The following is a 22,276-nucleotide window of genomic DNA, read 5'->3' as shown; positions in this document are numbered from 1 at the left end:
GCCATTGATTGTTATTTTAGCCTTGTTTGTGCGTAAATAGAGCACAAACACAATAATTGATTTCTAGTAGTTGTTTAAAAGGCAGTTGTCTCAATTTAAGATTATTTCGTCGTTTGTGAAAATAATTGACGAACGTTTAATTGCGTACACGCCAAAAACTAAACATTTTGCATTTTCGTTTGCAATTGATAGAGTGAAGCTGCCCGAATAATACGGATGTAATTTTGACCCTTCTTCAAGCGTAGGATAAAATGAAATATAAAGTCTTAAACATTCTCAAAATTTGGGAAAAATTTGATTCATCGCTACTAAATAATTTATTTCGAAAGTTCTTGCATCATTTATAAAAAATCACTGCCATTACTAGTATTAATGCCATAGTGGGGTAATGAATGAGCGGAGGTCTCAGGTTTTTTTTACTCACCAATATGTATCCGATCAACCATTTGATGGACTTATTCAGGTCGAAATAATCAAGAGCTCAAATGTGAAAGCAGCTTGATTAAATCAAAATTTCCCTCAAAAGTCTCAACTAATTTCACTCTTCTGGTGGGATTGCTTTTTTCTCTTTCCTTAATTTCGCTCCCTATTATCTCTGATAAATCTGTGTAATTTTTGGCCCCGCTTTTAAAGAGAGCGGTATTTGAAAAAGCACCCGTGGCGAAAAATACAGGTTTGTATGAAAAATGTTGCGAAAATTTTTCGGAAAATAGATTAATTTTAGATATTGCTGCATGTCTCGAAATTCTTCTAAGTACGTCCCTTCAGCGCCGACATTCTTTTGCCATTGCGTCTTTTCTACGATTCGGAGGTTCGGCGGATTCTGGAAGGTCCTTAAAGGGCACGCGCGTAAGCTTCTTTGACGGCACTGAGGGCCCCATTGTGGGTGGTGGTGCTCTTCGAGGGAGGATTTTGGGAATAGGAAATAGCTTGCTGGTGCCAAGTCGGGACTGTAAGGGATTTGCAGAAGGTCTTCTTCGCAGACAGCCTAGACTCTGCTCTCTTGGTCGTCCTTCAATAAGACCTTCGGGAGGACGAGTGTAGCGCAGATCTTTCGCATCGCCAAATTTGCAGCGATAATGGTGTGTTCAATGTCAGTGTCTTATATCAATGCCAATAATACGATGCGGTCATGCGCACACTCAACCGACATAGGACATTCAGCTTTTTTCGTACACCCATGAGGAAAAAATTGTTATTGACAAATATGATACAAACCTTGCAAACCTGGAAGTGAAAGTAGCTGACATGTTATAGACTTTTATATATTTGAATGGCAACTGAAAACACTTTCATAGAATATATCCTATTGTTTCAGGCTTCACTTCGTGGAAGTATTTAATATCCATACTAAAAAGAAAGAAAGACTCGTACTTTTTCACAGATTTTATTATACGGTAACAACGCGTTTCACCGACTTCGACTTGCGGCATCACTTTCATAGAGTCTTTTCAATTTTCCGTAGAAATATAGCTTTATATCACTTTCATTATTATTTTCATTTCTGTACAGCTTTTTCTTATTTTCGACATCAGTTCTCCCGACCCCTCCAACACTTTTGAGTTTCCTACTGATCGATACGCGAGGGAAAGAGACGATGCCGTATCCTACGAACACTCGATCTCATGCCCACCCACACTTCGTGATAGGGCGTCTCTAGCATCAGACGGGGGGGGGGGGGAGGAGGGAGGGTTGTTTGGCGTGTTTGCATCGAAAATAAATATATCGGATGGGTGCGAACGATAGTATTACGGCAGAGGTGCCAAAGGTCATCCGGATATTTCATAAGTGTTCCATTCACATGGTGTTCCGATGGGAGAGCACATCGTGTGCAGTCAATCAATCACCTTTCAGTCAATCCCTTGCCTCCCTTCCGCTCGACAGACGGCGGGATCATCCCCCAACCTTCCACCAAACCTTCCCAACCCCGCCCACCCCTAATAATTTTGGTAATTGCTAGTAGTAATTGGTTTTTTCTAGGGCGATCCTGTGCTTCCTTTAATGGTGCTGTGGGCACATTCCACCGCAAACTTAACTTCAGAAAATCCTTTAAATGGCAACGCAACACCAAAGGCCGGGGTGCGATCTCTTGACTTTCAGGTAAGCCGACGAATACGTTACCCACCGAGCTAACCAAGTCGGCCTACTAAACAACCTTTCACTTAAAACATTTCTCAGCCACTCACCCATCATCCCCTATGGAACAGATGACTTGGAGCTGCAGGGCGCCGTCTTTAACATTAAGAAACCTGGTGAAACGATACTTGGCATGCCGAAAACTTTTGTTTCGATCCCTTTAAAAGAAGTAAATCTTTTCACTGTCCTCATTTACTCACAGCTGTTAACCGCTACTTCTTTTTGTTCCCTCCCTGACTGCGTGCTGCCCTTTCTTATGTCCCCATCTCCAGAAACCTGACCTATTCGTCACGTGCCTTGTGCGTGTGTGTGTGTGTGTGGGGGGTACCATCGCACTGTTGCACGATACGTACACCTCCGCCCGTCTAAAATCTTCCCCTCCGGCGCCACCCGTCCTGCACCCCCGCCTCCTTTGCTTGCCCCCCCTCCCCCAGTGACCCCGACTGTTTACCTCTCCCCTCGCTCGATCCGGGGGAGTGGGTTTCTCGTTATAAGAGGCCGAGGGGCGCGGCGGCGTGGAGACGACCGGAAAGAGGATAGATCCATGGGGACGGCGCTTTATTTATAGACTAGGCCTCCTCCTTCATTCATGGTGACTTCTTCTAAATGCGTCCGCCTATTCAAGGAGCCCAAGCGAACGCCCACTTCGATTCCGCCCGTGATTCTCTCACTTCCCGCTGCTCCCTCCGACCAACCACCACCACCACCCTCTTCTCCCCCCCCCCCCCCCCCGCCTCCGCCTTCCTTGTGGTTTGCGGTGCTCTTCGTCCGCCAGGTGTCTCCGCCCCTCCCCAGTCAACTTCCATGAGAGGTCTCCGAAAAATGCAAGAGTCGTTTGACAGCATCTCTCGCTGCACGCGACCTGCAGGGCCGGCCGCTCCCTCTCCCGGTCCGCCCTGAAGTCGACTGGAGTGGTCTCGCCTGCTTGCTCCGATCTGCGTCCGATCGGAGAAATCACACGGCGCCCGGTTGTCGACGGATGATTTTTTTATCCCGTTAGCCGCGATTGAAAGATCATGAAAAAAGTTTGCTTTGAAACCTCGCCCGAGCGTTAGTTGTGCAGGGTCCACTACGAAAGCAATGCGCATCCTTTCATTGATTTACGTACTTGTAGGAATGCTTAAGATCATTCAAAAGACTCCCTCCCCCCCTCCCCCGCAATAATAATGCACTTTCGGAGACGTGTCTGCCACGCTAAAAAAAGGCACCCTGGAACTCCTCGACGGGAATGTCTCTCAGGGACGTTGTAACATGCTTTTGGATGTTTTCCACGGTCTCCGAATGCTTTCCTTTCAGCTCTCTCTTCCATCGGGGAAGCAAAAAAAGTCGGGACTGTAAGGGGGCCGGGGGACCACCGGGTTAAGGGTGCTCCGAGCCAGGAAGTTGGTAACGATGAAGGCCGTGTGGCTGGGGACATTGTCATGGTGGAGTTCGACCTCCATCAACGCTCCATCGCGCCGTGTTACGAAGTCGAAAGACCCGCTTCATGTGAAGGCACGTCGTGCCGCTCAGACTACTCGGAGCAAACTGGTGACCGGCTGCGTTGAAAGGGAACATCCCCTACAACAATTCACGACCGGTTTTACCGCGCCGCCGTCGCATATAAAATCATGCGCATTACTTTCATTATGGTCCATGTGTATTATTGAGTCATGTGAAATTTGGCATAAAAATAATTCAAAGAGGGTCTGTATTTAATATTCACATGTCAAGTCTTTCTTCTATAACCGAGCCAATTATGAAATTGAAATTGTCTACTTTTTGGACTTAATCAAAAATTTCTTTCGTCTCAAAAAATGCGTTTTGCATTAAATTGTAAGATTTCCGCGATGGTTCGCCCACTTTTGAAACGAATATTCGTGCTTGTATTTAATTGGTAGCCGTAGCATTTTTTCGTTGAAGATGATCTTTCTCGTTCCTTCATCTCTGATCCGCATGTGCTTTTTTAAACGAATACCGACCGCTTTCAAAATTTGTGTAATTCATACCTTGACTGACCCATAAACTGGAAACTAGATGGTTCCGAGCCTAATTAACTAAAATCTAAATGAGAGAAGAAATGTTTACCATGTCGAAAGTGCGGTTCAAAACTCATTTCTTCCATATTTTCAACTCTTCACAACGATGCTCTGCATACTCCCGTTACCGCGATCTCTAGTTCTTCAAAAGACAAATGCGCGGAGGGATGAAATTATTTACTTATTTCAGAGTTTAAGAAAAGATACATTTCAGAGTTTTAAGAGGACGCCTCGATAGTCCATCAACTGGCTAAAGCACTCGGCCTGATATCGAGGGATTCGGGTTCGAATCCCGGTCAAGGCGAATGATTTTGATACTCTGAAATTGTTGCATTGTGATGAAAATTAGCGGATGCCTCCGTTAAAAGTTACTGTTGCGGCATCTTAAGCAGTTTCTTGGAATTTAATTATTCCCTGGGGTAAATCACACTATTGCGGCTAACACGTAAATATCCCCAAAATTATTGCATTATACTTTTGTGGATTTTACTCGCCTAATGTATGGCGTGGTTGTCGAGTCTGTGGAGCGTTCGGCAATTAATTGGTGGTCCTCTGGTTCAAATCCGGGAGACGCCTCTCGATAATCTAGCGTCGTGGGGCACCCGAACTCCACGGCTGCTTCCTCGTGCGCAATAGGGCCCTTCTTCCTTAAATACATGAAATTCACATAACGTAGGTCTTAGGGCGAGACGACTTCCTCTTTTACATGCCAACCTAATCTGTTCTCTCCATAGTTGAGCGGATTTTGGGTTTTGAGAATGATGTTAGCATATCCAACCACTGCGCAAGTTATTCCGTGGTTATGTCAATCTAAAAGTAAGTTTCAGAATTCAGAAATGGTTCATTAACGTTGAGCATACATTTATTAATGTTATTCATTCGCCAGCTTACCGTGGGTTGTCTTGCATTTCACAAGTTGAAGCGAATGGAAAGTTAGCTTTGGTTCCGTCCCGTCCCTCCCATTCCAGCGACGCCTCCCCTCGCCTTTATCGAATTTAACGATGGCGTGAAGCTCAAAGGCAAAATTTACGTCCAAAGAAAGCTTCCATTTGACCTTCTGTGGTTTTCTCTTTCAGGCTCTTTCAAAACTGCTTTTTATTGTCATGCAGCATGTTTTTCCTCCTTTATTTACTCGAAAACAGACATAAATTTTCACCGCCTCCGTGATTCACAAGGTCTGAGGCCTCAGCGGTGGCTTCTCACTGAATCGTCGGAAATCTTGCCTGCGTTCAGCGCCCGAAGGCGAAGGTTTGTCGTTAAGTCCAGAAGGGGCTATTTATGCTGGGACAGACACCAGTTACATGCGCGATCAGTCGAAGTTCAAATGAAGAATCGTTGATTGTTGAGAGTCTCATTCAAATGACTTTTTTAAACAGGTATTCAAATTATAATCTCCAGAGTAATTTTTAAAAGATTCTTATTTCAAGCCCGTTCAGTGAAGGTGGACACTATTCATAATTATGGCAGAAATGTGAGAATGCATTAAATAGCCAGAAGATTGATAACCTCATCACCATTATTTTTTTGTCGCCGATAAATTCGGGATGAAATCTACGAGTATTTGATGTTCAATATGAGTAGTTCGCTATCATGCCCGCCGATAAGTTCACTCGAACGCGTCATTTAAATCAAGGGAACAAAAAACTTCTCGTCGTCTACAGCTGTGCAGTATGTTAGCTTGAAAGAACTTAGGAATTACTCGTATGTTCTCGTAGAAGAGCTTGTTTTGCAGTGCATCTTGTCTGGCATCAAAGCCAGATTCGTCATCATCCGTTAGAAGTGCGAGCATTTGTTTGCGAAAGCTCTCGCAAGTGCCTCCTTCGTAGTTACTCGAGTCACGTCTCCCATTATCGTTATCCTAATACTATTCACTACCGGCATCATTTTGTTTCCTTGCGCTCGATTCTCCTTGACTCTTCCCATTTATTTTTTCTCTCCGTTTTCGTCTTGGGCTCTGCGACCGATGAGTTGGGCTCGGGCCAAGTTACAAAATGTGAAATCGCGGAAAGAAACGTAGGATGCAATGGTATTCCAACGTGCGATCTGTTGGTTATTTGGAGACGGCACTGTTCTCCCGCAAAACCCGAAAACGCAGAAGAAGCGGCCGTTTGTAAACAGCAAACATTTTGTGCTTACTTCACGTGAAGAATCAACTTACCTACACTTGTCTCATATTATAAAGTTTCTCCCTTGTTTCATGTCTTCTTTTCTCTGTCCTTTCCCCATCTCCAATTTTGTCTGCACTTTCACCTTCTGCAGAGATTCTTAAAGGTCATCCGGCTCCTCGAATTAGTTCACCAAGGGTCATTTTCAGCGAAACGTGAGCCTCGATTCATAATATCGATCTCAGGCCTGAAGTATTCAAAATACGAGCGAGCCCAGGGCACTTCTTCCTCCGCGCCATCTATGTTCGATCCCACCGTCCACGTTCAGCCGAATCCGGAGCGTGACTCTTTCGCGCTAACCCCGTGCCAGTTCGACCGCACTGACCCCGCTCCGAGTTAATGTCCAATTCACCCCCGCGTGAGAGTCAGGGAAGTTCTATCCAGGATCTGTCGCCCGTCGGAGTCAGCTGGAGTCTCAGAGCGCCTGGACCCGCCGAGCCCATTATTTCAAACCTCAAATAGCAACTATTCGTGAAGTTAAAAAAAATAACTTTTTAGCTTGAAAACACGAAGAAAAATACTCGTGGAGTTCCCTGACTCTAGGTTCGAATTGTACCGATGTGAACTTTCTCGATGTACCTGCACTTGGCTCATGTGTAAGATTTTAATTCCAAGTAATTCTCCTGGTATTCACCGGCTAAAAAATGTGACTCTTCTCCATTTCTCGTTTGCTTTGCCTTTCGAGAAAGTGCTATTGCTAGGCCTGACCTCTGTGTCACGAATGCCACAGTGCTCATAACTTGATACAGTCGACTGTTCGTTCAGTAGTCATTCATACATGTATAGTTAAGCTTTTGCAGATCGGTAATAATAATTCGTGTTGCACGGATTTTCATTTCCCCTCGTCTCTGGAGTGTGGAAGAGCATGAAAATGAAGATTCGTATGCGGAAGTGAAAAATGAGCTCCCGGGAAGTAAGCTTCAATTCACGTCCGTCGATTATCGACTCGGCTTGGACGCAAAGAAGTCAACGAATGCGGAAAGCAATTCCCGTCGAGGTAGTGTCCGTTTTGAGAATCTGTCCGTTGTGTTCGCGACGCAGAAATGGTATTAAGCGCTGATCTTATTTGCGCTTCCTCTAATCCTATTTGGTCCTAAGTAAGGGTGGGGGTGCGGCCGAGGGAAAAATGCCGGACTTCTATCGCGGAACCTTTGAATCCCATGGCCTTGAGCCAAGTTTCAAAAACGCACCAGTGTTTACGAATAAATTCGATTGCTATGGAAAATTTTTCATTTTAATCGAAAAGGCACATTACGCCTGCTCAGATTTCCCGAGGCGTTCGGAACCAACATTCCTCATTCCTTCTGCATTTCCCTCCCAATGTTGAAGCTTCTTACGCGGTGAGAATCCAAAAATTTTCATGTTGAAAAGTTATCAAATAAGTCAACCTTATTATTTAGTTGCACCTTTTAGAATATAATATTTTGCACTGAATGGAACACCCAGTAACAAGAGAGAACATTTCTCAGGCTTGCTTTTATTTAAAATGCATGTGAAATTCTCAAAGATAAGTTTGCATGATTTGAAAGGCGTGCATGCATTGGCCATGTTTTGACGATGCATTAGCCAGTTTGTTGTACACCACAGTTCCCGATTTAATTTCATTACTTTCCAGGAGAATCTGATCAGATTAAGGGATAGGTAGGAGTTAACAAGTGAATATTTTAGCCCGATTGCCAGTCGCACATAATATTCAAGTGGAGCGAATATTCCCGCGCTGGCAGGGAATCGGGCGGTTCCACTCTTATTCTAAGAGATTAAATTTTCTTTTTTGGATTGTCATGTGAATAGCAGTGGCTCATGATTTTTTAAATCTTACGAATTACTCTCTTGCAATTTTGCGAAAAATATCGAACGCCGATTTTCAATGCTATTATTGTGATTATTGATAATTTGCCAGTTAATGTAGGTTTTGGGATGGACACAACTACCAAATAAATAATTTGTGACTCCTAACAAAACACAAAATACAGTATTCTACTCTACATCAGGTCCCTCTTCATCTCTGAGTACTTTCTTCCTCCCTTCATCCCGTCCAACACCCCTATCCTGTTCCTTCCCTTTCCTCGTTTGCCTAACATTCTCCCCTCTATTACAGTCTTCAACATCCCACTGCCGGTCAATACGCCCTTCATCCATTTTTCCTGCCTCCATAGGATTTCTCCCAACAAACCCCTATCTTAGCCCACCTTATCAAGTACTTCCTCATTTGTTTTCTTCTCTGTCCATGTCACCTTCTCTACACCCAAATTTCAAAAGCCTCCAATCTACGCCTATTATCCTACATCAATGATCACGTAACCGAGCCGCGCAAATATAACCTCCGTGTCAAAGTTTTTACGGGCCCTTTTCTTAAAATCCTGACTCAAGGTCCCTCTCATCAACTCCCTCCTCCTTTATCAATTTCCCTTAAAATTATTTCAATGGACAATTCAACCTTAATCCTTGTTTATGACTTTCCCTGACTCACCCAATTCTTAATTAAAGCTCTCCTTGCAATGTAAATAACTGCAGAAAAGGATGCCATAAGATGATTGATGTTTGTTGACGATCCTTTCATGCGACGGAAAATTCCCTGAGACGTCCCTGGGTAAAATTCACTGGAATTATGGCATTATTCGTAATATGACCCTACATTCAAGGTTTCCCGCCATATCTTCAAAATTTTGTCTCCAACAAAGCGAAAGTTAAAATATATTATTCGATCGGCGAGCTAATATTTAGCTGTATTACTTGGGGAAGTTAAATACCCAACAAATGTAAATGATATTGCTTTAAAATAGAATTTCTTCATTTTCCTGAGCGTACTGCAAATATTTTCGCGCTGATTTCTGTTCGTGCATTCTTACATGTAATATTTAAACTATGCAACTTTCTTCTCATCTTTATACTTAAGTCATTTTCCATGCATGTTATTTCCAAAGTGATCCTCAAGCATATCCGCCTCTGATTTGGTCGTTTGGAAAAAAACTTCGATTCCCTTATTTAAAAATCTTAGGGCCATATGAAGCACTTGAAATACTTATGAAATATTCCCGCTTTTATTAGAATTGTGATTCAAGCTTGCCCCTTAAATTATTCGATGGTAAATCAACTTTTATAAATTTCATCATGACAGTTGTGCGCAAATTTAAATGATTCATAGCGAGACTGAGAAATCTGTTGTCAAAAACCTCGACAGTGTATTCAACCGCTTGCATTGATTTGTCGAATAAGAAGCAACCAGTAGCAGCCACCGGTCATGCACTGTACGTACGTATCATCAACGGAGGTTTTGTGTACGAAGATCGGTTTATGACTCCAATGCCTCCTTCACTACTCCTCAGCCGACGTCTGCCATCCTGATTCCCCCGAAGTTCTCCCCTCAATGTTCTTCCTCCCGTTACGATATTCAGCATACTTCTGAGACCAATTGGTTTTTCTCTTCTTCTTCGAGTAAGAAAAGAAACTCATACGTTTTCGAATTTTCGGTGGTCCAAGCCACTTTTCTCAAGGAAGAGAAAGAAGGAGTTCCCTCCTTCTTTTCCTTGAGAAAGGTGGCTCGGACCACCGAAAATTCGGAAAGATATGTTTCCTTTCTTTTTTGTGTGTTTTTGTCTTTGTCCACTAGTGCTAACTTCGCATACATTATTATTTATATCCATGAGACTTTCACATAAGTGTATACGTACAAATATGTATACATATGTGTATATATATATATATATATATGTTTATATATATACACATATGTATATATATATATATATATATATATATATAGGTATATATATATATATATATATATATAGGAAACGGTTAACTATATATATATATATATATATATATATAGTTAACCGTTGGCTTTCTTGTTTAGCCTGGTGCTCTCTGCGTCTAGTAGGTGATTCATCTGATAGGAAGCCATTGTCGCTAGGTTTATTCTGTTTTCTGTGTACTATTTACCACCGTCGGCTCATCCCGCTTTCCTTAAATGCTACACATGCTTCCACTTGTCCATCCCGAAATTATTTGAAAATTGCCCGCTTTGAATTTTCCATGTGCAATCATCATCGCAATGTATGTGCAAAAATGCTTTTGCATTCCCTGATGCCCGTGCCTTTATCAGGCAATCATTCTTCCCTGCAAGTGTTTCCCGAAAAACTCTGGATGCCTGTCTCTTCTTGCTGTATACGCACACACGGCTTTTTGTGCACCTTTACCTATTGCGATGATTGCCGTGACGATAAACACATAAAAAATAGCATCGAAGGATATTATTTTTAATAGTAGATTGAAATACATGATATGAAAAGTTTCTGTGAGCCATCAAATTTACAATCGCTTTTCCTCTTTTCTAAAGTTTTGTTTAAATGCAAGAAATCGTTTGCAATACATACTTTGAATACATTTTTCATTGGAAGGCGAATTAATTTACGTATATATGGCATATTAATTTTTTAAACCTGTGATATATTCGGCTTAATTTTCCATACCAATAACAGATCCCTGTTTATCAGTTGATGTTATAATTTTCAATGTTTTTCATAGACCATAAATGGTTTTGCCATAAATGTTACGAACAAATAATCCATTTTGCTGGAATAGTAAAGCAGTCTTCGGCGCAACGTTTTGGCCAGGGGAGGCAGGCATCTCTTAAATCGGCCAGTTGGTCTTCAGAACGTGAATTAAAAATTACGGATGTTCTCGCGGGGGTTTTCTCATCCCTAAATTTCAATCCTATCGGACACCGCTTAAGACGCTTTCAATCTCGTGCGTTGGCCGTATGAGGGGGCTCCCAGAGCAACCCACTGGCTCTTCCACAGTGTTTTCTCTTGGGGCATTTTTCCACGTGAGCAATACCATCTTCACGAGTGTTTTCCTTATGGCTTGAGCCTTTGCCTTTTTTATTACTTTGTCTTGCATGATAATATTTTGGTTTGAGTGTCTCTTTGCATACTTTGGCATTCATGCTTATATGCATCGCAAACTATTAATGCCAATGTCTTAAATGGACCCAGTTGACTCAATTTGGTTCGGATTAATACTCACTGACTCACCTGTTTCTGTTTCTTCTTCTCTCGTCGCCAACAAACTAAAGCAATGGGTTTTGGAAGTGCTCCGCCACTCTCACTACCCAAAGGATTGATTGATTGCTCTTTCCCATTGCAGATCATTTTTGTTCCCGCAGTTCCCTTCAATCTTCCTTTTTTTCCCTTCTTCCTTTCGCAGGTGCACAACATAGTCCTGTATCCGGACAAGCACTCCTGGTGCAAGACCACGCCCATCAAGCAGGTGGTCGGGGGCGTGGTGGGTGCGGGCGCCGGGGGCGGAGGCGGCGACGGGGGCAGCGGAGACCGAGGGGCGGGCGAAGGTCCCGGGGACTGCGAATCCGTCGAGATAGACAACCACGTGTGCGTGGGCGCGTGCTTTTCGTACACGATCCCGAGGACGCTTCCCTCCTCGCCGGGTGATGCCATCAAGCCGTATTGCGACTCCTGCCAGCCGTCGGCCGTGCAGTGGAAGGAGGTGAGAGACGCCGGGAGAGGGCGCGCGGCCGATCCAGCCGCTTCAAGCCTTTCAAAACTCCAAACTTAGACATCAACTGGGTGTTTCAGTGAGCTGTTATCCTGCGAAAATTCTTCTCCACGCATTTGACTGCTCTTATCAGTAACGAGTCAGGGTGCTTTCTGAATCATTAAAGAAATAAAAATGAAAGACAATGCTGCTACCATTAGTAACACTGCAACTGTGAAACAATCCTCTTTTCTATAAAAAAAACCTTTTTAGGACTAGGGAAACGTTTTCGGCACCCAAGACTATATAATGTGTGTGTTTTGGACACACGTCCTAGCGTGTTCACAGTTCCTATATCCGAGTTCAAACGAACGAATGATTTACCATTTCTATTTTGATGACCGTTGTCACCTTAAATTGGATCCGATTTCTAGTTTTATCTTTCTTTAAGATCGAATTTCTAATAATAAGACCTTCACTGACCATTCAAAGTCTGTCGCTTCTCATCACAATGCCTGCTAACCAGTGCTTCACGAGTAACAAGTGTTGGTGAGCAATGTGGTTTCCAGGTATTCACGACGTGAAACCTTTATGTAGTTCCGCGGTCCACGGGTTTTTGCCGGAGAAGTATGGACGAGCATTAATAATTAACGTTTTCCTATTAGTACTCCCATTATTGCTGCTAGCAGTTAATTTTAGAAAACTCACACTACTTTTCATTCTAATTCTGCGATCGTATTTTCAATTTTATTTGGGTATTTCAGTGTTTTACTTTCTCGGTAGTCCTTGAATGATATCTACATTGCCAACTGCGCCTAGCAGTACCTGTCTTCTATAGATGATAAAATCATTGCCGAATCTTATTGCATGATTTTATGGGAGGGATCTGACTCGTGTCTAGCCGAACAGAAAATGTTATATAAATCAGCCGTAAAGTCGCAAGCGGAATCAATATTACTGCGTTATTATTATGGCTAAGTGACGGAGACGAGAAAGAATCGCTTGCCTTCATAATGTCAAGTGAATATGATGTGAATGCAATCACTGCAATCAAATTTAGGGCACTGTGGTTGCTGAAGCTGCGATCGGCCGAATAGATGTAATTCTCATAGAATAATAGTTCCCAAGTGTTTAGATTAATTTAGAAGTTTTCTCATCCATTTAGCAGCATTGTACCTGGAACAGTTACTGACTCAAATTTTATGGCGAGGGAATTTAAGAATCCCTCTCGTATCAATAAATAAATACAGTTTAACAGGCGAGGAGTAATTTTATTCCCAAGGCTATTGCCTTAGATTATAATGGGCACCCTGGAAGTAATTGGAAGTATAAATCAAGATTCATTACGGAGTCCTTTGGAGGACACATCAAACTTCCGCCCCAGTCAGTTTAGATTGCTGATCCAAATCCGACATTGAGATTTTCTCGTTTCCTTCACCAGGTGACTCTCGAGTGCACCGGTGGTGGCGGCCCCGAGGAAGACATGACTTTGGGCAGCGGAGGAACCAAGGGCGCGACTCCGAAGGTCCGCTCCACGGTGGTGCGCCGGGTGCAGGTGATCACCAACTGCAGCTGCAGTGCCTGCGACGCCGCCCCCGACACCCAGCACCACGGCCCGGCGCCGCCCGCACCTTCCCTCCGCCACCACTCCGCCTCCTTCGCCTCCCTCCACCCTGACGGCCTCCACCCGGAGCCGCACCATGGCGCGTCCGAGGACCTCCTACAGGCCGCCCACGCCCTCGACCCGGACGAGGACCCGCACCCGGCATCGGACGACCACCCCATCCTCCCCGCCGCCCCCAATCGGCACCACCTCCATCACCACCACCACCATCACCACCACCGGCAGCAGCAACCCCAGCAGCAGCACCCGGAGTCACCGGAGTTCCCCCAGCCGCCCGCCTCATCCCTCTCGGACCCGGCCCCGCCCGCGCACCCCGCTGACCCCGCCCCGCCCTCCCACCCGAAGAGCAAGCCGGGTCACGAGGTCCCCGACCTGATGGATCTCATCGAGAGGAAGGCCTCGTCGTCCGGGGGCTCGGGGTCGGGTGCGGCGGGCAGGAGGGTGGACCTCGGGGAGACGCTGGTCGGGGACGCCGAGTGGGGCGGCCCCGAGGGCGAGGAGAAGCTGAGGACCCTCCTGGGCCGGCTGGTGGCGCCCATGAGCGCCGAGTCCTCGGACGTCGGCGGGGCGTCGGACGGGGCGGCGGCCAAGAGGCTGGACGGCGAAGGGGCGAGGGTGAGGGTGGACCCGGCGATGCTCCGGAGAGTCCTGGCGAGCCCCCTAGCCGGGGGCGCGGAGGCGAGGGTGGGCGGCGCGGATCCGACGCTGGAGGTGGCGCCCCACAGCCTGCGCCCCGCCAGGGACGGCACGGAGATGAGCTACCACGACAACCCGTCTCCGGGGTCGCCCGCCGAGGAGTCCGGAAGGAAGAGGGAGGATAGGGAAGAGGGGGAGGAGGAGGAGTTCTAAAGAGTGACCTCCGTCGACCACTCTCCCTCCCTCCCTGCGGAGAATGGAGTTGTCGCAGTGAGGGACTGCTCATCCGAGGTGACCTGCTCTCCTCACGGCGTCTTTCTGCCATTTTGCAGTTGGGATCACGGTTCGCGTCCCGAGTTGGAGCGGAAGGCTTTTTGTACATAATAACATTATTTTTACAAAATATTAGCTGTAATAGGCTGATTTTGCACAGAGGATAAGACGAGTTTGTTTTGTTTATCAACGCAAGAGTGCACCGGCGCGAAGAAATCCGACAAGGTTGCTTGGTCGGGACGAGGGGAACAGGGAACGTATCCTGATGGGGAAATGAGAGTCATGGCCTTGAAAGGCAGCAGAAAGCCCCCAAGCAAGAGACGAGACAAATATACCTTCGATTGGAAGCGCAATGCACTGCATATTACGTTTAGAAGAAGTGCAGAGGTTTTCGTTGAGTCTTCACCGTGTGTTATAATACTTGTTTTTATCCTAAATGTGTTTGTAAAGTTTTGTTGGTGCGATAGAATCATCATCATCCTACGTATTTAACGTGTTTCTGCCTTGGGTTGTTGGCAGATTAAATCTAGATAACGCCTTTTTGATGATTTTTAACGTTTGAAAATTCCTCAGTTGTTCTTTGTAGAGTTTTTTTTTAAGTTTGCCTGAGGTAATTTCGATGAGTACCTGATTGAAAACCGCTCGGTGTAATTTTGACCGTTGGATTCTCCTGAAACGTTTCAATTATTGTAATAATTGTACAGAAGATGTTATTCATTGAGGCTAAAGCTGGATATAGTTTATGTTAAACATGTTAAATTTTATTCATGAGCATATAGTCTTCGACGCTTTTAAAACGCTGTAAAAACCCACGCACTGAAAGTTTAATTTAGCTTCTTGTCCGGCTCAAAAGCTTTTCCATTCCTAATAATATTTCGGTAAAAATATGATTCAATGACTTACTCTATCTGAATGTACTTTTCCCACGACCATTCCTTTACAAAGTTGAGGTGGAGGACAAAACTAAGATACTCTTAGACACTAAGAGAACGTTCTTCATTTCGTCAGAGGGATTGGTTTGATTTCTTTGGGGTAAACAAGAAAATCGGTTTTACTCTTATTAGCGATTACACCTTTCGGACAGCCATTACGTCTTATTCGATTTCAAATGTATCCATTGCTAATCTGTGGTTTGATTTTATGGCAAGTAGTTTCACCTCTTCTTCAACGGTGGCGATGAAATTGCCTAAACAGTAGCTTGCATAATTGATGCCTACGTTTATTTTAGTATTACAGTAACACTAGGCTTGCATAATTTACTACTTTTTCTCTCCTGTTCTAATCATTTTGCCTCATAAACGTGTTAATTCATTGTTAAAATGAACTTATTTTACGACTGAAAATTTTGCACTACTTTTTCCTGTCGGAATATTCAGCCCTGTAATTATGACTCGTTCTTATAAGTTGTTGATGCCCTATCTTCTAAATTATGCAAGTTCCCACGAGATTGGAATCAAAGTTTGTATTCACATAAAAGCCCGCTCGACTCATCTCTATGGGTTGTCTTTCCACGCATACTACATCTTCCCACACTTTTCTGATCTATTACGCTGATAATTAGACATCCAACCTTTTTAAAGAGTTATCCTATTTTACAAAAAAAAACCCTTATTTCTCTCCCCGCTCTAAATAGTGCATAATTTCGAGCTTCTGTTCATGTAACAACTTCACTGTGCACATAAAATCTTGACAGTTGGATATGTGCATTTTGACGGTAATTTTATCCCGTGGCATTTTAGTTATTATCTGTGCGCAGAAACTTCCTTCACCTTAGCTCTAACTTACTTTCAAAACTGCCTGGCATAATTTCTTCGTTTACATACCAAAGTTAAATCATGTGATCAACATTGACGAATGTCGCTTCTTCGCCCCAAGTCGCTGGATCACATCAATTGGGAAAAATGAAGAAAGTACACATGAAAAAATGCATCTCTGCACTTTCTTTTTTTTTGGTATTCTTTCTTTAATCTATCGTCTGATTTATTTTGCGTCATCAGCTGTACACTTACTCGTTAAAAATGCACGAAATTATGATAGATCCTGCGGGCATTCCACGTAAGAATCGAAGAAAGCTACGAATCAAGCTAGTCATTAGAATTGGACTTAATCGTCACGGGAATCAACCTCCGAGCGACGTATTTTTAACATAAAATTCGGCTTCCCTCGCGGGCGAGAATGTTTGTAAAATCATCTCTTAACCGAGTGGTAAATTGTAATTGAGATCTCGTTCATATTTCGTAAAAATTTCTTCATCCCTCGCCATCTGCCAAATTTCTTAAGTCGCAATAGCTAACTTTAAACTTTTCATCCTCCGGATCACACAAAGGTTGACGTGTCGCACTGCATACGCTTATATTAAAATAACCCGCGGAGGAATGGCCTCCTTTCAACCCCATGGCGTTCCTACCCCGAAGCAAGCATGGTGGCGGACTCGCCCGTGAGGCTTTTGGTGCTGAAATCTGATAATGAAATTTTAACATTTAATGAAAATAAAAGATTGGCAAAATTTGTCAGTTTAAACTTTAATAACCTTAAAATTCACTCCACGACTTACTGCTATACTTTTTGCTCAAAGTAATCGCACATATTTCAGTTTCATTCGTTTTTTCTTGGAATTTGTCATTACCCAAGTAAGATTGATAAAATTGGTACCTAAAAATATTTTTTTACCTTTAAATTAGAAAAATATATCGAACTAATTCATCACGACCGTATCAGCTGCACCGGATTTAATATTTCCTATTAAACAACTGACATAATTTGATTTTTGTGAAATTATATAATTACAGCATTTGAAACAATATTTTTCAAGTTAAATTGGTTTATATAGCGCTGCCGAGTATTCCACTGCTGGGAATGGACATTTGACTCCGGGAAAGGGCACTGAAATGTGATTTCATGAAGAAAGGTTTTCTTGATAAAAATGGCGTATTCGATGAAGTGTACGAGTACACATTCAACTGTAGAATACATTGCTTATATCGTTTCCGCCCGCCGAGGTGACTGTATTGTAATCCGCACTCCTGGAACAATCGAAGACGTCACTGCCTTTAATCATATCTTCAAACAAGACGTTCAAGATTTCGTCGAATTCTTCCATATTTTGGGATATTATTTTTTGTTCCGTCCACTGCGTATATTGGCACCCATTCTTCCGCTTGCGTATCGTCCTGATATACTATATCTTGAATGCAATTCTGTAAGTTCCTCAAAAGCAATAAAAAAGCCAAAGATCATGAAGTGTTCTTTGCATTCTTCGTTTCTTTAGTATCTCTGGTTGCCTCTCGTGGAATGTTCGTACCAAATATAGCAAATTATTGCAGGCAAATTAATCCGAAATTGAATCCCATGAGTGTTCTGGGTCATTAAGGTGGGAAATGAACGATTGTGAGTTGGGCGCTGAGGAAATGACAGATGCATTGGCCTCGGCGGCGGCCGCGAGGGGACTGAACAGACCGGTAGGGAAAATATTTTGTCAAAACTGGAAAAACATTTGAATAATTTTTCTGAAAATTTTAACGATGGACGCATCGATGGTCGAAGTTCTCCACCAAGTTTCCGATCGAGCGGGTGAAACGAAAAGCACAAATACGCGGTATTTGTCCACATGAAAGGCTTCCAAGATTGCCAGGAAACACACGCGCCATCGGAAGCGATTCCTTTTTTTAAAGAAATATGACACGTAGTTTCAAAAGATGAGGCTGAAGGTAAAATAATTGTGAAATGGCCATAAAATATATCGGCTTCGTCACTTGAGTTTATAAATATTTCAGCATCATCAACATGCATATCTCGTAATGGACTTTTTAGCTTAGTTTGGGCCGCGGGTACAGGTCAACGCATACCTAGAAGCCATCAGATTATTTATTCTTTTACGTGAACATGGACAAAAATGAATGTAAAGTCCTCACGCAGAATTTCGATCAAAACCACGTCCGTCCCTTCCTGTCAAATCAATGTGTGGATTCGGAATTTAAACTTAGTTGTCGCACTTGTGCTCTTCGATTGTTATGACTGGAATGAAAATGTCGCAAACAGAATGTAAGGCAGAGCGATGGCTCATACCAACAAATTGATAGTCCCTATTAATATGTGAACTATACAGAAAGCGTGGAAATTTATAATAATGCAATGGCTAGTCTGTGGAGACAAATGTCTAGTTCTAGCACAAATAAAGGGATGATCAAGTCGCTCGTGCAACCAAAGAGTTAAAAGGAGATGCCAGTTTATTCAAAAGGTGTACACAATTGACTTTGAATCCTGCTGTTTGCCCCTCAGCCCATGACAAGAAGGTTACTTTCTATTCAGTGCTCATTTATACCTTATTTTTGTATGTGCTTCTGTAAGTAAGGAGATGTATTTTAAAATATATCTTTTTACTTACAATATAATTATTCGTCATGTAAAAATTAGTTACCTAAAATGTTGACAATTAAATAATTTGATATTACTTGTAGAATATTCGACAAATCATACTATTCCCATAAGATGGGCATCAGTTATCTCAATGCTGCATTTCCTCTTGACCAAATCCCCCTGTAGCAAAATTGTGGCAGAAATGAACGTGTCCTATTTAAGTTTCATATTTCAAATACAAAATTACCAAATAATCAGAAAGATGATGTAATTTGAGTTCGAATAGGATTTTCTACAGTGTTTGTTTTCATTTATTCGTTTTAAATTATGTGTTTTATGTGCATTTTTACTGTTTATTGAGAGAGGCTTTACACTGGCTGTGTTATGTAAGATAAGACAGGATTGCTATAATTGGATTTTAAATAGTCAACTGTGTTGGAAATAACAAAGCACGAGCTCAAATAATATGTGCTGTGTAACTTTGTACTGTACAGGTTTCTGAAGTATTTTTATTATTATTAAAAAGATAGAAATCTAAATTCATTGTTTTACTTTTAGAGTTATAAAATGTACCCTTCAACCTCCTCCCTGACTGTATCTCAAGTGCTCCTCTGGCATCCTGTGATTGTCACTTGCTATTATCACAAAAACTAAAACGTTTCTCCCTCAGGCTGACCGCCATCCTATCGACTCATGATTTAAGCGAAATACATCGGAACCTTACATCACCCTGGATCAATAGGTAAGGGATGTTCTTTTTCTTTTTTAGGATCTAAACATAAAGAGAACTCGAGTAAGGTAATGTAGGCATTTAAGGACCCATCGAAAACTCTGTTTTCACAGTCTCTAGTAATGCAAGAGATCCCTGTTATTTCTTAAGAGATACGAAGTGATATTTATCACAGTTTTAAAAAAATCGAGAAAGTAAATATTGTACTACAAATGCTCTGGCCCAAACAAGCGTTATCTTGTTATGATTGAATCAACTCTAAATTTAGAGAAATACTGACAAGGAACCTGACTAATGAGTGACGTCCATTTTGCCCATGGATAGCGAAATCTGCATGTTAATTGTTAACAAACTCTCAGGTCAACTCAAGCCTTGAATTTTATGCAAAACTGAAGATTATCTTACAGGGATTCATAAAATATTCCAAATGTAAAATTTAGTATTTTACAAAAATCCGAACTTATTTTTCTCATATTTCATATTGCTGAAGATACTCAAGTCATCTCGTTCAAGGAGAGAATCCAGAGTGAATTCATTTCGGACAAACTTTCCATTTTGTTTTAATGATGTCATTGAATAAAAATTATTACGAAATATCGAAACTTTTCAGTTTCTTCATAATGAGTTAACTTTTACTTTCCAAGATTGATTGCACTGCTTAAATTATTTCTTGGAGCTAAATAAAATAGGAATGGTGATCAGGAAATTGCAGGAAGAAAAGGTATGGCAATTGCTACCGAAGCTTTGAATCAAAGCCGAGAATCAAACAAGGAAAAACAGTAAAACGTCAATTATTAATATACACGACTCAGAATCAACGTGGTGGTAAACAATGTGGTTTTAATGAAGCATGGCGTCCGTTTCAAAAAGATAAGGCAGGGGCGGCGTGTTTGGAAATGGAATGTAGAGGCATTAAATGGATTGACAAGAAAGGAGTACCACCAGCAGGCTGTAGAGAAAACCAGGGAGGACGGTAAAGAGTTGAGTTCTGTCGAAGAAAAAGGGGACATCGAAGGCGGCTAAAGAAACTATGGAAACTGTTAGCTGAAAAAGATCAAGGAAACCGTGAATCATGGATGAGATGATTACCAAGATGGATGAGAGGATAAAATTGAATAATGTAAATACAGAGTTAGGCAAAATGAAATGCAAAGAATTAAACAATAAATTGAGGTGGGCAACAAATAAAGCAAAAGAAGCATGGAGGAAGACGCAGTGTAAGGATATGGAAAGTTTGCAGAGGAAGGGTGAAATCGGTGCGCTGTACAGCAAAGTTAAATCTTTCTCGGGAAGTGAGAATGGAAGATCTATGCTAACAGTTAGAGATAAGGCGGGTAAGATAATAGTTGACACAGGAAATATCCAAGAGAGATGGAAGGAATGCATAGTAGAACTGAATGTTAAAGAACTTGGGCCAATAAGGTTAGACTTAAAACGAGAACATGACGTAGAGGAAGATAGCTTCGGTCCAGGCATGCTCGACGATGGGATAGAAAGGGCATAAAGGGAGATGAGACGTGTGGAATTCGTGAAATCAGTTATGTTCGCTGATGACCAAGCTTTAGTTTGTCAGTCAGCCAAGGGGTTTCAAGAATTGCTGACTGAATTGGAAATTCAGTGCGACAGATATGGATGAGAATCAATAACAAAAAAACAAAGGTTATGCGATTTTCTAGAAAGAAAAAGGCCAAGTTTAACATTAAAATAGGAGGGCAAAAACTAGAGCAGGTAGAACAGTTTACGTATCTCGGTAGTGTTTTGGACCAACACGGTCAAAGTAGTATGGACGTAAGGAGAAGAATTGCGCTTGGCAAAGAGGCTTTCACAAGGAGGAGGGAGTTGATGACGGGGACTTTGAGTAAGGGTGTTAAGAAAAGACTCGTAAAAACTTTGATATGGAGCGTAGCTATGTACGGCGCGGAAACGTGGTCGTTGAAGCAGAAGGATGGACGTAGACTGGAGTCTTTTGAAATGTGTTTGTGGAGAACATTCGAGAAGGTGAAATGGACGGAGAAGAAAACAAACGAGGAAGTACTTGGTATGGTGGTATCGGTCGAAGTTCTTTAGTATACAGTTCTTCTACAGGTATATACTCCTTCCTACTCTATATACTATATACTCCTTCCTTCTCTCTTGGATCTTTCCTGCGTCAACTGTTACCTTAACCGCCTTATCTCTAACTGTTAGCATAGATCTACCTTTCTCACTTCCCGGTAAAGATTTAACTTTGCTGTACAGCGCACCGATTTCACCCTTCCTCTGCAGACTTTCCATATCCTCAAACTGCCTCTTCCACCAAGCTTCTTTTGCTTTATTTGTTGCCCGCCTCAATTTATTGTTTAATTCATTGTACTTCATTTTGCCTAGCTCTGTATTTACATTCTTCTATTTTCTCCGCTCATCCATATTTGTAATCATCTCATCCGTGGTCCATGGCTTCCCGTGCGAATTTATCACACTGTTCCTAAACCTGTGTCTAACCAAGATGTAATCTAGCTGATACCTTTCTGAGTCACCTGGCATTTTCCATGCATACCTTCGTCTTTTGTGGTGTCTAAACCGAGTGTTGGTGATGACAAACCTCTGTCTCCTGCAGAACTCAACTGCTTTCTGCCCGCAGTCATTCCTCGTACCTAACCCGTAGTCCCCCACCTCATCACAATCTCTTCCTTCTCCTACCGTCGCATTCCAATCCCCCATCACTATCAAATGTTTCCCTGCAGGAGCACACGCGATTATGTCCTCTAATTGATCGTATATCTTATCGATCTCTTCTTCCTTATGGTTGCTCGGTGGCATGTATACCTGAATAATAACCAAGTTCGTCGGTTCTGCTTTTATCTCT

At 42.6% G+C, this 22,276-nt stretch overlaps 1 protein-coding gene across 1 annotated transcript in view; it reads left to right on the top strand.

The window, feature by feature from the left end:
* Positions 1-19,240, top strand: part of LOC139700371 (uncharacterized) — a 108,317-nt gene extending 89,077 nt beyond the window's left edge. The window contains exons 3-5 of the mRNA XM_071599010.1: positions 1,981-2,100; positions 11,528-11,824; positions 13,254-19,240. Coding sequence (XP_071455111.1) covers positions 1,981-2,100; positions 11,528-11,824; positions 13,254-14,285 — 1,449 coding nt within the window. The 3' untranslated portion in view covers positions 14,286-19,240. The remainder of the gene's footprint in view (positions 1-1,980; positions 2,101-11,527; positions 11,825-13,253) is intronic.
* The last annotated feature ends 3,036 nt before the right edge of the window (positions 19,241-22,276 follow it).

This window comes from Hetaerina americana, unplaced genomic scaffold (assembly GCF_022747635.1).
Source record: "Hetaerina americana unplaced genomic scaffold, ioHetAmer1.1.p SCAF_10, whole genome shotgun sequence".
In the NCBI taxonomy this organism is placed as follows: domain Eukaryota; kingdom Metazoa; phylum Arthropoda; class Insecta; order Odonata; family Calopterygidae; genus Hetaerina; species Hetaerina americana.
This window is presented reverse-complemented; position numbering and strand designations above follow the sequence as displayed.